At 38.1% G+C, this 14173-nt stretch overlaps 1 protein-coding gene across 1 annotated transcript in view; it reads left to right on the top strand.

Moving 5' to 3' along the window:
- Positions 1–14173, top strand: part of MELK (maternal embryonic leucine zipper kinase) — a 52321-nt gene that overhangs the window by 13587 nt on the left and 24561 nt on the right. Inside the window, exons 2-4 of the mRNA XM_012656045.1 lie at positions 6490–6558; positions 7982–8080; positions 13164–13250. Of these exons, the coding sequence (XP_012511499.1) occupies positions 6490–6558; positions 7982–8080; positions 13164–13250 (255 nt within the window). The remainder of the gene's footprint in view (positions 1–6489; positions 6559–7981; positions 8081–13163; positions 13251–14173) is intronic.

The following is a 14173-nucleotide window of genomic DNA, read 5'->3' as shown; positions in this document are numbered from 1 at the left end:
TATTAATCTTATTAATGTCACCTATATTCATTTGCCATCACTTCATTCAAAGACAAGCATGACTGTGCTCCAGTTCTGGTTTACAAATATTAGGGAAATGTAAATAATGTAATAGATGAAAGTTGAGTAGCTTGAAAGTAAAATTGCTTCCTAACAATTTATAATTTTAAAGAAAATGAGCAAGTTGTCTCTTTATGAGATTATATTTTTGCAATTATAGAGTTGACTAAAGTACTATGATTATGTGTTGTGGAGATCGCCTGCTTTTCTTAGAACCATGTTAAAAATGAACAATTTCAAGCCACTAGAATTCCCAGAATTATCTTTCTTAGCTCACAGATATTTTCTTCCCCTTGCCCCTCCCTTGCATTTCTCCCACTGTTAGCCTTTTCTTGCTCTCATTTGCAAGGCAATTGTCCCTTAAATAAACAAACAAGAATTCTTTAAAGAATGAGTGGAGACGAGGGTTTAGGTGGCTCAGCCCTGGTTGGCACAGAGCCTTTTGTGGTCTTCCCTAGCAGAATTGTCCCTTTCAAGATCTTTTCTGTTTTATCTTTGCATAGATATTTTAATATTTAAATAAGTAGCCTTTTTCTCTATGCTTATAAGCTTCCTTGGGCCTTCTAGCACAGTACAATAGAAACAGTAATGTATCTCTCTCTGGTCCTGTCTCTAGCCTTTTTTTGCTCTATAACAATGTTTCTCAATATCAGCATTATTGACGTTTTGAACCAGATAATTCCTTGTTGTGGGGGCTGTCCTGTGCATTGTAGGATGTTTAGCAGCATCCATGTTTTTACCCATCTGATGCTGGTAGTAGCCCCCAAGTTGTGACAATCAAAAATGTCTCCAGACACAGCCAGATGTCCCCGGCAGGACAAATCATCCCCACCTGAGAACCAATGCCTATGATATTAAACAAGTGCTTAATCTTCTTGGCTGAGACTTGGTTTCTTCATCTGTGTAATGTGGTTAATAATCCCTGCCTATGTGAAATATATGTTTAAGTGTTCTGTGCATTTTAAAGTACTGTGTACTAATAAGAGGTTGGGTTGGGCCTGGCAACAAACTGCGCTGGACTCTATTTCTGCTGGTATTTCAGTGCAGAGAATGAAGCTGAGAATGTCAGGACATGGAAGTGCATCACAGGCTTTATGACTTGCTGTGGATGATACTCTGCAGAGATGTTCTGTCCAAACAGGCAAAATGGGTGAGTGCATTTCAGGAGGTGATGTGAACAGGGCTTGACTAGATGATATATTCTTTACCAGACAATCCTCAGAGATTCTGAGGTTGCTGTAGTGGGGCAAAGCTCTATTGGGAAGGTATGTGACATTCCTCAGAATGACTTTAGCCTTTCTTACTATACTGTGTATTTAGCACTTTGGAATACATGGCTTTTGGCCAACATGCCCATCTCTGGTCCACTACTTTTCTTCCCTCTCCTAGTTATTTCATAGTCAATGAACGTTTATTGTCTCTTGTGCAAGGCATTGCGCTGAATGCTTTCACATATATTCTCTTTTATTCCTTTTACAATCCTATAAGTGGCATTAATTGTTTTACAGATAGTACCAATAGTAGTAGTAGTAGTAGTAGTAGTAGAAGAAGAAGAAACTAACATTTGTCCAATTCTTACTGTGTCTCTGGCACTGTGCTAAATGGTTTATGTATATTAAATCATTGAATCCTAGCAACAATTCCATACAGTAGGTACTATTATTATACTTCTTTTTATAGATGAAGAAACTAAGGCTCAGCAAGGTTAAATAGCTCATCTAAAGTCACATAGCTAGTAAGTGGTAGATCCTGGATTTGAACCTGGGTGATTTGTTTTCAGAGCCTACTCTCTTAGAAAACAGAGTCAGAGAGATTAAATAACTTATACAAGTTCACAGAGCCAGTAAGAGGCGGAACTGGGATTCAGACATAATGTATTGTCCCATCCCGCGGGAGAATCAACGCGAGCCCTGGAGGAAGGAGTGGGAATTGGGAGGGGCAGGAGACACAAGAAATGGAGACAAGACAGGAGTCTGATCAAGTCTCACTTATTGGCAGTAGGGCAGAGGCTTAAGTAAGGCAGAAAGAGGAGGTAACAGTAAAGGGGCGGTGCTTTCCGAGACTCTGGCTTTCCAGCCAGGGGATTTCCATATAAGGAAACCCTCGGGTGGCTTTCAAGGGCTATGTCATAATGGGTAAATGGAAATTTACAAGCTAGCAGGCTTAGTCGTCCATCTTAGATGAATAGCTGCCGGGCCTTACGGCTCCGGACAGGGTCAGCCATTTTTAGATGAATAGCTGCCGGGCCTTATGGCTCCGGACAATGTATGACTCCAATCCATTGCTGTTTCCAATGTGCCAAACACCACACTTCTCATTCACTTGTTTGCCTTTTTCTAGGTAGGATTGCTTCCACGGTGCTAGCTTATAGCAAAGCACAGGGGATCTATTAAAAGATACTTCACAAATTCAAAATGAGATGATAAAAAGGGGTGATAAAAAGAGGCAAAGAAGAACTTGGAATTAATCCTGTGGATTTCTCTTTATTCAGTACTTTGGTCTGATTATTTGTTTTTACATCTGGTTTCTGTGGAGTACTCTTACTTTTTGTTAAGAGTACTTTGTTTTGGGTGGTAGTTTCTGAATTCAAAGGCATAATATCTGTTATATTATAATAGGTCTGGTTATGAGCCTGTTGGAGCAGAGCAGAAAGGGCTGGACCCTGGAACCAGACTTGTCCTTGAGGCGGACAGAGGCTGGTTGGAGGGAGGTAATGTGGGGAAGCTAAGCCCTTATAGATGGTGTGTGAGTTTGCTAGGGTTGTTGTAACAAAGTACTACAGAGTGGTCCCTTAAAACAACAGAAACTTATTCTCGCACAGTTGGGGGAATACTATTCAGCCCAGCACAGATGATGTCCAGACAGTAAGCAGCAAACGGCCCTGTAAACAATCAGCATGAGGGAAGACCACCCAGAGTACATGAAGGTCCTGACCAGTGAGTGAAGCATGACAGAGGACACTCTGGGAGCAGGTTGTGAGCAGAGATTCAGGCAGGTTATGACTGAGGAGGGTCCTTGTCCCAGGCTGGTCTCTACTTTCTCTATGGGACCCTGGCAAGAACAAGCTAAAGTGTTTGAGAGACCAGGAAACTGGGCACTTTGCCAAGAAGAAGAAGTCAAGTTACAAGTTGGAATCATGAGAAGCCTTGGTCTCGGCTATAAAAAAAAAAGGTCAGATAAGGGAGTGGGGCCAACTAGGTCAGGGCCAGTCATGTAGCAACTGTGACTTACTGCTGAGTCCCAGAGAGCTGGCCAAAGCACCTAAAAATCCTTCCTTCCCAGGGACAGGCATGGAGCCCAAGCAGTATCAAGCCTTCACGTTGGGGTTCAGTTAGCTGTAGATGAGGAACAGTAGGGAGAAATGAATTAGAGGCTTCATCACTATGATTCAGAAACAAACTTCGTCAATTTCTGACTCTGACAAGTATTAAGGTCTCCTGGCAAGGTGTAAATAAGATTGGACTCTCCGGGTAATATTGAGTGCTTTAGATAAAGGGAATAAAAAATTTAATAATAGTAAATGTCATTTATAAAATGAAAGCTTTTGTCCTTCCTAGGAAACATTTGTAGGTCAGTCTGTCTACTCTCATCAGAGAGGTTGAGTTTTGACATCAGTACCTTTTTAAGTTCATTGGTTGACAATGCTGCTTTGGGACTTTGAAGACTTATTTAACATAATCAAAATTTAGCCTGCTGGATCATCTTAGGACTCTGAGTAACCCATACCATTCCGTTTCTCCCCTCACCTTTAAGCTGGACTGATTTCTCTAAGAATTATATCCTAGACAGTTCATAAGAACAGGGAACCCCAGTGCTGGTGCTAGTTGATGGCTTCTCTGTCTACAGCCTCCACCCTTCTAGCCTCATTCAATTACAGTTGGCTGGGTTTTTTTTTTTTTTTTGTACTTGTCCTTGTCTCCCCTGGACTTAGATTTTTCACCCAGAATCTTTATTCAGTGTTTTTTGTCTTCTTTGATTAGTTTTGAACCCCCTCTGGAGTTTGCCATATACTAGTTCCTTAGTTTCCAATTGTATCATAAACAATTCTGTAATGAATGTTATCATTCATAAATTTTTGTATGCCAAATTGTTTGCTTAGGATAAATTGCTAGAAGTGAAGTTGCTGAATCAAAGATAGGAAATTTTGAATGCTTTTTATACATATTTCCAAATTACTTTTCAGAAAAGTTTATATTCTCTAGTTGTATACATATATATAAGCAGCCTTGTCCCTGAACTCTTACTAATGTCAGATGATTTTTTTTTTTAAGTTTGTCAGTTTGATAGACAATGGGTGGTATCATATTTTTAATTTTTATTGCTAGATTAGTTGAACATATTTTCATGTTTACTGGCCATTTAAAAGTTCTTTTTTGGGAATTGTGAATATCCCTTGTCCATTTTGTTTTGGAATGTGTGCTTTTTATCCTATTGCTTCATTTATTCAACAAATATTAATTGAATATCTTTTATATACTAGGGCCAGACACTGTTCAAGGTGAACAAAATAGGCAAAAATCCGTGTGATTAAGGAAAGCTTAATCCAAAGCTGTGATTAAGCTTATATTTCAATGAAGTGAGATAGAAAGTAAAGAAATAAAATATAATATGAAAAGTGGTGATAAGGACAGTAAAGACAGCTAGGTGTGGGAAGGAGGCAGAGAATGATCGTGGAGGTGCTATGTTATAAAGGTGGTCAGGGGAGGCCTCACTGATATCATAGGTGTTTTAAGTGGAGACCTGCAGAAGATAAAGCATAAGCTCTGTTGATACCTGGGAAAAGCACTATAGGCAGAGGGACAATGAGTGCAAAGGCCCTAAGGCAAGACTGTGTTTCACAAGGGACTGTAGTTTGGCCAGTAAGGGGGAGAGTTAGGAGGTGAGTGTGAAGAGGCAACAAGGAATGCGGTGGGGATGCAGACCATGCAGAGCCTTGGAGCCAGGGTGAGGAATTTGGATTTCATCTGGAGCAAGATGGAAGCAAGCCATTGGAAAATTTTGAGTAAAGGGACATGACTTGACTCTGTTTTAAAAGAACATTGATAGTGGTGAGTAGAGACTAGACTTTGGGGGACAGTGGTAGAATCTGGAAAAACAGTTAGTAGGAGCCTATTGCAATATGCCAGATGAGAGACGCTAGTGGCTTGGATGAAGTTGTGGTGGTGGAGGTAGTGACAAATGACTCTAGATATATTTCGAACATGGAGCCAAAAGATGTTGATGAATTGGATATGGGTGGGGTATGAGAGAAAGAGGAGTTCAAGATGACTTCAAGGTTTTTGGCTTGAGGAACTGCTAGAGTGCAGTTACCATGTACTGCGATGGGGAGAAATGTGGGAAGAACAGGTTTGGTGGTGGTGGTAGTGACATCTTCATGATTTATAAAAGATTTATTTGTGATTAAGTATATTAATCTTTTGTCATTTAGGTGGAAAAGTTTTTTCCCCAATTTGTTGTTTGTTAACTTTGTTAGTGGTATTTTGTTGTACAGAAATGTCAAATTTTTATTTTGTCATGTGTTTATTAGTCTTTATAGTTTTTGGCTTTGCCATCATATCTAGAGAGGTTCTAAAAATAATCACCCATGTTTTCTTTAAGTACTCTTGTGGTTTTGTATTTGCATTTAATCTGGGTGGAATTAACTTCGGTGTATATACTTCGAATTATAGTTCAATCAATTTTTCTCATCTAATCAACCTGATATCTGAGCATCTTTAAACAATGTGATCGTGCTGTGAGAAATTACTGTATCATTTCCTCTGAATTGAAAAAAGGGGGGGGGTGTGGCACATTGTGTAAAGAGGTATTCCATCACATATTAATTAGTGTTTAGCAAGTCCTTGGTCTTATCTTTGGTTGATGACTTAGTGATCATAATTTCTGAGTATATGAGGTTGTAAACATTTGTCTCCTGAGTCTCTTCCATTCCCCAAAGATACTTGACTTAGAAAGTGGCTTTCATTGTTTCCCTCAGTGATTGTTAATTCTGCCATGTAGATGTGACCTGTTTTTAACCACAGCCTGTGCCCTGCCACCAAGTATGCTTTTCTGCGGCTTCATTTTGTCAGTTGATAATTACTCTGAGATTATAAACTAAAATTTGCTTCAGCAATACAAAAATTGACTACAATGTATACTTGTTGTTCATTAAGTCATACTATAGATTCCAAAGCTGTAGTATACATAAATGTTTTCCACTGTTACATTCTCTGTGCAGTAGCCCCTCTCTGATATGTGGATAATTTAGAGGTGACAATAGTATTTAATTTACTGGATATTGTTCTTTAAGGCAAGAAGTGGATTTCTTTTTATTAGTAATGTTTTCCAAGTCTTATAGTTGGGTGAAGTCTTTAAGATTGGAGGTAAACCTTAGAAATTTGTGTAAAGGCTAATTGAACTTAAATCTCTTAAATGTTTTGTTTTTTGTAGAGAGGAAAATATGATGTTCCTAAATGGCTTTCTCCCAGTAGCATTCTGCTCCTTCAACAAATGTTACAGGTAAACTTTGTTATTTTTTTTAAAATAATAAAAGTCTATTGCAATTGTTTGATCCAGCTTTTAAGATATCTGTCTTGCTACTACATTTAGCATGATCTATTAGCTCTGAAAAATTCCATTCATCGTATCTACCTTGCACATATCCTCTACTAGATCCTTAATTATGTTGTATTCCCATTTTTTTTTTTTAGTCATCTGCCATATGTCTTTGCTCGGGTGGTTTTTCTTTTTCTTGAGCACTGTCTGTTTTCTCTAACAGCTCTTACTCCACTCTTTTATTTTCTTGTTCCCACTCTTGCACATTAGGTATGTAGCAGATACCGAGTAAATGCTTGAATGAGTTGATGTACAATTGAGTGGGCTCTATGATCTAGTGCAGTGGTTCTTAATCTCTAACAGGTATCACAATTACCAGATGGGCTTGTTAAAACACAGATTACTGAGCCCCATCCTCAGGGTATCTGATTCAATAGATCTGAGGTAGGACTAAAAATTTGCATTTCTGGCAAGTTCCCAGATGATGCTGATGCTGCTAGTCTTGGGACCACACTTTGAGAATCACTGATTTAGTGGAATGAGCCTCTGAGGGTGAAAAATAGGAGTGCTGAAGTCTAGGTATCCACCCTACCTATCAATAGACATATCACCTAAACTGGTTCTCATCTATAAAATGGGAGCCTCACTGCTACATAGTGTTAGAAGGATAAAATGAGATTGATAGGAAACACTTTGAAAATATGAGTACCTTATTAGTGTAATATTTTTTTCATTATGTATTCAGAATATCTTCTGGTTTTTCCATCTATTAAGTCATCTCCACCTATTATTCAAAATTTACCTCAGGCTCACCCACCTTGATTAAGTAGGGCCAGGCTACCAAATCTCCATAATGAGATTGAAAATGCCTCACTCTTTCTTCTAGACTCCAAAAAATTTAATCTTTGTTGATTAATTTTTCTCTCCACATTTGAAAATTACAAATGGAAAGGAAAGTTGTGCTTTTCAACTTGTTCTATGTGATTGTAAGCTCATTGGAGGTAGAGATTGCATATTCAGTATGAATGCCCTGCATTGCGGCTGCTTGAATATTAAATTGGTGAATATTTCCTGTGAATAGGTTTTCCAGCAAAAGACTATTACATCATACAATAGATTGACTGAACTTCATGAATAATGTCCATACCAATGAAGTTCATGTTTGTTAAATATTTGTCTTCTAAGGCTATGGTGGTTGCTGTAGTTTTCTTGCCTCCATTGCCTTTTTTAAAGAATTTATTCCAAGGCCATTTTAAGGTCTTTGACAACATTTTTGTGATGATAAGGTTTACATCTGTTCTGATGCATTTTGAGTTCCTAGGAGGAAAAGTGTTCTGTGGTCTGTATTTGAAATGTTAATCTCTAACTACTTCTTAATGGCCACTAGGTGGACCCAAAGAAACGGATTTCTGTGAAAAATCTGTTGAACCATCCCTGGATCATGCAGGATTACAACTGTCCTGTTGAGTGGCAAAGCAAGAATCCTGTAAGTAAAATGAAATACAGTAGAATTTTTTTTTTTTTAACTTTGTGTGATCTTTGTGTGAATTCGTAAGCTACAATGGTATGGTCTGAATATAAAACAAAATATATTTTATAGACTTACTCATCAGATTGGTGTTTTAGAGACTTACAACTTAATGTACAGTGGTTTCTTAACCTGATCTGCACATGAGAATCTCCTGGGACCTTAAAAAGAAATGTCTGCTCCCCATCCCGGAACACCTAATGAGTATTTTTAAAAGCTCCCTGGGGTTTCTCGTGTATAGTTAGTCACAGCGCTCTGGGAATCTCAGACAAGTTACTTACCTTTGCAAAATCTATTTATTCATCTGTAAGAAGTATGTTAAACCAGTTCTACTTCCCAGAGTAGTTATGAGGTTACAGTGGTTTTCAAACTTTTTAGTCTGTGGGGGACCCGTTTACATTCTTAATATTTATTTATTAAGTCATTTTAAAGTAGCAGTAATAAACCTATTACATATTATTCCAAATATTTTTATGAAGAATAACCATTTAAAAAATAAATTTAGGAAAAATAGTGGCATTGTTTTACATCTTTGCAAATTTCTTTAAAGTCTGGCTTAATAGAAGACACTTAGATACATATCTGCTTCTGCATTCAGCCTATTTTATATGTTGTTTTTATTGAAGCATATGAACAAAATGCAGCCTTACATGGATGTATAATTAGAAAAGGGAGAAGTATTTGAATAGCCATTCCAGATAATTTGGGCTGTTCTCTGATATTCCACCAAAACTTCTGCAGTGGAGTGGGACATGTGTATGGACCAACAGAACAGCTTGGAAGTGGATTTCAGATATGCTACAGTGTGGACTTGGACAGCTGTGGGGTCTTTGCTTCCTGGAATAATCACACCAATAAATGTAAATACTCTTCCCAATGGCCAGCTGGTCTTGGAAAAGTAGACTATACTTGCTTCAAGCCCCTTCTCACTATTCTGCCCACTATTATGGCCATGCAACCTGAGCTGAAATCTCTCCTGATTTTCCTGTCACTGTCAACTCCTAAAATTTCTCTTATCCATATTCTCCCCGTCCCTCTAGGTCATCTTTAATATCTACTGAGCAAATGCAGTGTAATTGTAACAACTTAACAACACTGAGAGGCTGAGAGGAGCAGAGTGTGCAAAGTCTGAGCAGTGCAATAGCAGGGCCAGGGAAGATGTGGTGTGCCCATTGTGAGGTGGAGAGAGTGGGTGGTGCAAATGCCTGTGTTCAGCCATTGGGGGTCATCATTTCTCCGTGTGTGGAGAGCTTTGCATTTCCTCTCAGCCATGATCCTAATAGAATAGGATACACTACCATTTGCAACATAACAGATGCCAAAATGAAGAAGTCTCTGATTTGTTTGGGCCACAGTATAAAGAAAAAATATATAAACTTTTGAGCGTTCCAAAAGAATATGCAGTTTTCCTTATATCCTTTTTGTTTTTTTTCTGTTGCCCAGGCTAGAGTACAGTGGAGTCATTATAGCTCACTGCAACCTCAGCCTTCTGGGCTCAAGCCATCCTGCCTCAGCCTCCACAGTAGCTGGGACTACAGGCACATGCCATGACACTCGGCTAATTTTTCTATTTTTTTTAGTAGAAATGGGGTCTCACTCCTGCTCAGGCTGGTCTCGAACTTCTTACCTCAAGCCATCCTCCTGCCTTGGCCTCCCAGAGTGCTATGATTACAGGTGCGAGCCACCATGCCCAGCCAGTTTTCCTTACATCTTAATATAAATAATTGCTAATATTTATTGAGTACTTAGACAAGAATAGTATACCATTATAGTAGGTGCTCTCTGTATATTATACTATGGTATAATATAAGTAAAGCTCTTAGGATAGTACCTTTAAGGGTCAGACACTATTCTATGGGCTTTATGTTTTGTTAACTCCTTTAACCCATTTAATCTTCACACTAATCCTCCGTAGTAGCTACTGTTACTGCCCCCATTTTGCGGGTGAAGCAACTGAGACACAGAATCATTAAGTAACTTGCCCAAGTTCAAACAACTAGAAAGTGTAGAACCAGGATTTGAACCCAGACAGAAGGGTTCTGGAATGGAATGGATCTGATAGGTCAGTTGGTTCAAGCTTAGGGCCTGTATCTTGCACATCTGTAGCCTTTATGCAAAGCATTGCTTATCTGGTCTCTGTTGAAATAGCTACTGGAGTGGAGTTATGGAGAGGTGGCATTGTGTTGTGGTAGAAAAACCCTGGGCTAGGAATGGAAAATGCCAGTCTTGGACAGATCACAGTAACTTTTCTGAGTCTTCATTTTATCACTTCTAATATGGGTATTCTAATGCCAATCTCTTATGCATGTTTGGGTCATGTTTTGCCATTTTTAGAGTACCTTTACATCTGTTTGCCTGCCTTACAGAGCTGTTATAGGATCAAATGAGTTATATACAGAAGAGGTATAAGGGATTATTGTTGCTTTTTGAAGTATTTGCTTTTCTTCGTCAGTATTAGGTTTCATCAAGAGTGAACTATAAAAAATAATTCAGATTTACTTTAATATTTAAAGTATAGATGCTGTTCTATAACTCTATGCATGATCTCCTCCTACCATTTTCACACATAGCTCTAGAACCCAAGTATTGTATCCAATAGAAGTTATATTCAGTTCTATTTTCTGCCCTAGTGAACAGGAAATGTCGTAGACACGGATAATCAAAAATAATTGGCTAGATTTTGTTATGCATTTTTATATTTCATTTAACTTGAGTATGTGTGGCTGAGAATTCAGAGCATTTAAAGTATTGACCTCTTTGGAAAACCAAGCTTGAGATTAACCATGTTTCTTAGACATTTCATTCTCTCCAGTTCAGGAACCCAGCAGAGATGCTAGTACCTTCTTCCTACCTTTCCTCTCTTTCCCATACTTATTAATATCTTACGGTAAAGGTACAGAGCAGGAGGCCATAGAAGAGAGGGTTTCTTTAGGGGAGTAACTTACGATCACGGAGGGAACCCCCAAAATCTTTCCCTTCTTGCTTGAGCAATGATGATGTCAATAAGAAGATACCTAACTTGGTGTTAAAGTGTCTGGGCTTCTGAGTTTGAGACCATTCTGAAGGGGGAATCCATAGTTCTAGGAGCTGCAAAGCTCAAAGCAACACAGTGAAAATTTATTCTTAGCACTTTGGACCTTCACAGCAGTACTAGTATTAACCTTTGTGGTCTCCATTTTCTCTGTAATCCAGAAGGTTGTGCTTGTACCAGCTAGTAATGCAAGGCTGTCTAAGTCTGTTCAAGCTGCTATAACAAAATACAATAAACTGGGTGGCTTGTAAAGAACAGAAATTTATTTCTCACAGTTCTGGAGGCTGGGAAGTCCAAGATCAAGAAGCCAACAGCGTCATTGTCTGGTGAGGGTCAACTTCCTGGTTCATAGAATGGCTCCTTCTTGCTGTGTCGTCACATGGTGGAAGGGGAAAGGCAGGTCTCTGGGGCCTCTTTTATTAGGGCACAATTCCATTCATGAGGGCAGAACCCATTCACGATCTGATCACTTCCTAATGGTGATTAAGTTTCAACATATGGATTTTGAGGGGACAAAATTGTCTTTACTATTTCTTTTCATGATGGCAGCATGACTCTCTCTTGAGCCCACTGTTACAAGCATGATGTTCAGAACAAGGGAAGGTTATGATATTGCTCTGCCTTGTGGTGGGCAAACCTCTTTTATAGTGTTTGGTTCTGAATACCTGACCTTGAGGGGACAACCAGGAGTGTGTTATCTAAAGAAAGGGCCTGAATGGTAAGGGGAATTAATCATTAAAACTGGTTTGAAGGAACTGGAAAAGAGAAGACTTTGCCTATAATAGGAATTTTCACATTTCTGAAAGGCTCTTATATTCTATAATTCTAGGCAATATAATTCTTATATTCATAATTCTAGGAAATAGAATTAGGACTGTTAGTGAAAATAGTTAACCATTTTTTGAGGGCATACTCTGTTTACATGTTGTACTAAGCACTCCCCATATGTTACATATATTGCAAGGCAAGTACCATCATCTTTTACAGATGATGAAATTGAAACTTGGAGAGGTGCAGTAACATGCTCAAGGTCACAGGGTTATTAAGTGATGTTGAAATTAAAACCAAAGTTTGTCTAATTCCAAAGCCTTTTAGCTGTAAGGTTGTACTGGCTCGCAGTGGATAGAGATCACGGGGAGACAGACCTCAGACAGCAGGAGGGAGAAGCTAACCATCCCAACTGTTCTGAGTCCCCTGGAGAGGAGGACTTTAAGCAGAAAGTAAAACATCACTTATTGGGGCTGTTGTGAAGAGAATTCTTACATTGGAAAGATGAACTTTAAAATTATATTCCTTATGATTCTCTTCCCATGTGACCTTTTAAGTTCTTTTCCAGGTCCGGGCCAGGCCATTCTCATCTTTTTGGTCTTGGTGATCCCTATTCGGGTCTGAGAACCCATTTTTGGACCTAACTTTGGTGAGGTGCCATCATGTAGGATCAGAATACTTCGATAATTTCTATCCGTTAGAAAAACAAAGTTTGTGTAGAGGCTCTCACTTATTCTTTTTTTAAAATCATGCTTTGTGCTGATCCCTTCAGCATAATAATGATCGTGCAGCATCTATGACACCATCGTAAGGGCTCCTTGGATTTTGCTGAGCCTAAAACATAACCTGAGGTTCAATATGCTACAAGTCTGAGTCACTCTTTTACTAGTCTACGGTACAGCCACTGATTTTAGATGCCTAGATGGCTGCTCTTAATGAAAATGCCAGTGCGGGTCTTACAGTGTCCCTTGGCTGCATAACAGAATTTTAACAATTGGTCAGATCGTGATGGGGATATGAAGAGCTGGGAAAGAGTTCATCTTCTCGAAATGCTTGTTGTCATATGCTTACATCTTAAAAAATTATGAAGAATGTTGATTTTTTACCCAAGAGTTTGACAAATTCATGTTGTTTTTACATATTGGTGTTTGATTTTATAAAGTAGTTATGCTGATTTTAAAATTTCAAGGCAATTAGGTATTTGTAATTTTTGGTTAATAAGGTTTATACTTTTTTTTGTAGTTTATTCACCTTGATGATGATTGTGTAACAGAACTTTCTGTACATCACAGAAACAACAGGAAAACAATGGAGCATTTAATTTCATTGGTAAGAAAGATAACGTGAATTTGAGAGTAATATCTTTTGCTTCATTGTTCTTTATTTTATCAGTGCATTAAAAATAGTATAGCATTTTTCAGACCTAAGATTTTGTTACGGGTATAAATATTGCATTTATTTTATATTTATATATGACTTCCACTCAGTTCTTTTCTGCTGTCTGCTGAATATCTTCTTTAAAAATGAACACTCTACACTTAAGACATTGATGAAAGAGAATTATAGTGAAAAAATAATTAAGAAACAGAACAAAGTAGTCCACAGAGAATTAGCAGAGTTCTAATTTTGACTCCTTTAAAGTTCTCTAACAGACAACTATGATTCTGCTGTGGAAATGAGGTAAACACAAAGCAGTTTTCTTCTAACCTAAAAGCAACTAGCATCACATCACCCCCAAGCTTATGAACCAAATACCATGAAATCATTATTATGATTTCTGGTGTTGGATCATTTAGCTCTTTCAGATGGTTAATCTCTAGATTATACCTGTGTTTTTTCTAGAGATGGGGCATTCCCAGCTGTTTCTGAGTCCAGTCTGACATGGTGGGCAAGGATTGTACCTAGCTTTGCTCCTGGCCCAGTCTTTCATCATCTGTGATTTGTATTTGTTTTTTCTGTTCTTTAACTTGCAAAATAGAATCCTTAAGCATTTTTTTTTCTTTTGGCTAAACAAAGCTTTTCAGTGAGGGGGAAATACAAAAGAATTCTTTTGAATGACATAATAAGCAAAGGTTCTAGAATGTTTCTGGAAAATGGAAATGTAATTTACTTTTTCATGGATAATGCCTTTAAGATAATGACAAGATATATCAGGTCCTTAGTCTTTTATCAATTTAAGTTTCCATTAAAGCAATCTAAAAAAATTGTAGAACTTTTTCCTTGGGATGATCTTTAATAGAAGATTATATTTT

This window comes from Propithecus coquereli, unplaced genomic scaffold (genome assembly GCF_000956105.1).
Source record: "Propithecus coquereli isolate 6110/MARCELLA unplaced genomic scaffold, Pcoq_1.0 Scaffold114, whole genome shotgun sequence".
Classification (NCBI taxonomy): Eukaryota; Metazoa; Chordata; class Mammalia; order Primates; family Indriidae; genus Propithecus; species Propithecus coquereli.
Note: the sequence above shows the minus strand (reverse complement) of the source record. Positions and strands in the feature narration are given on the sequence as shown.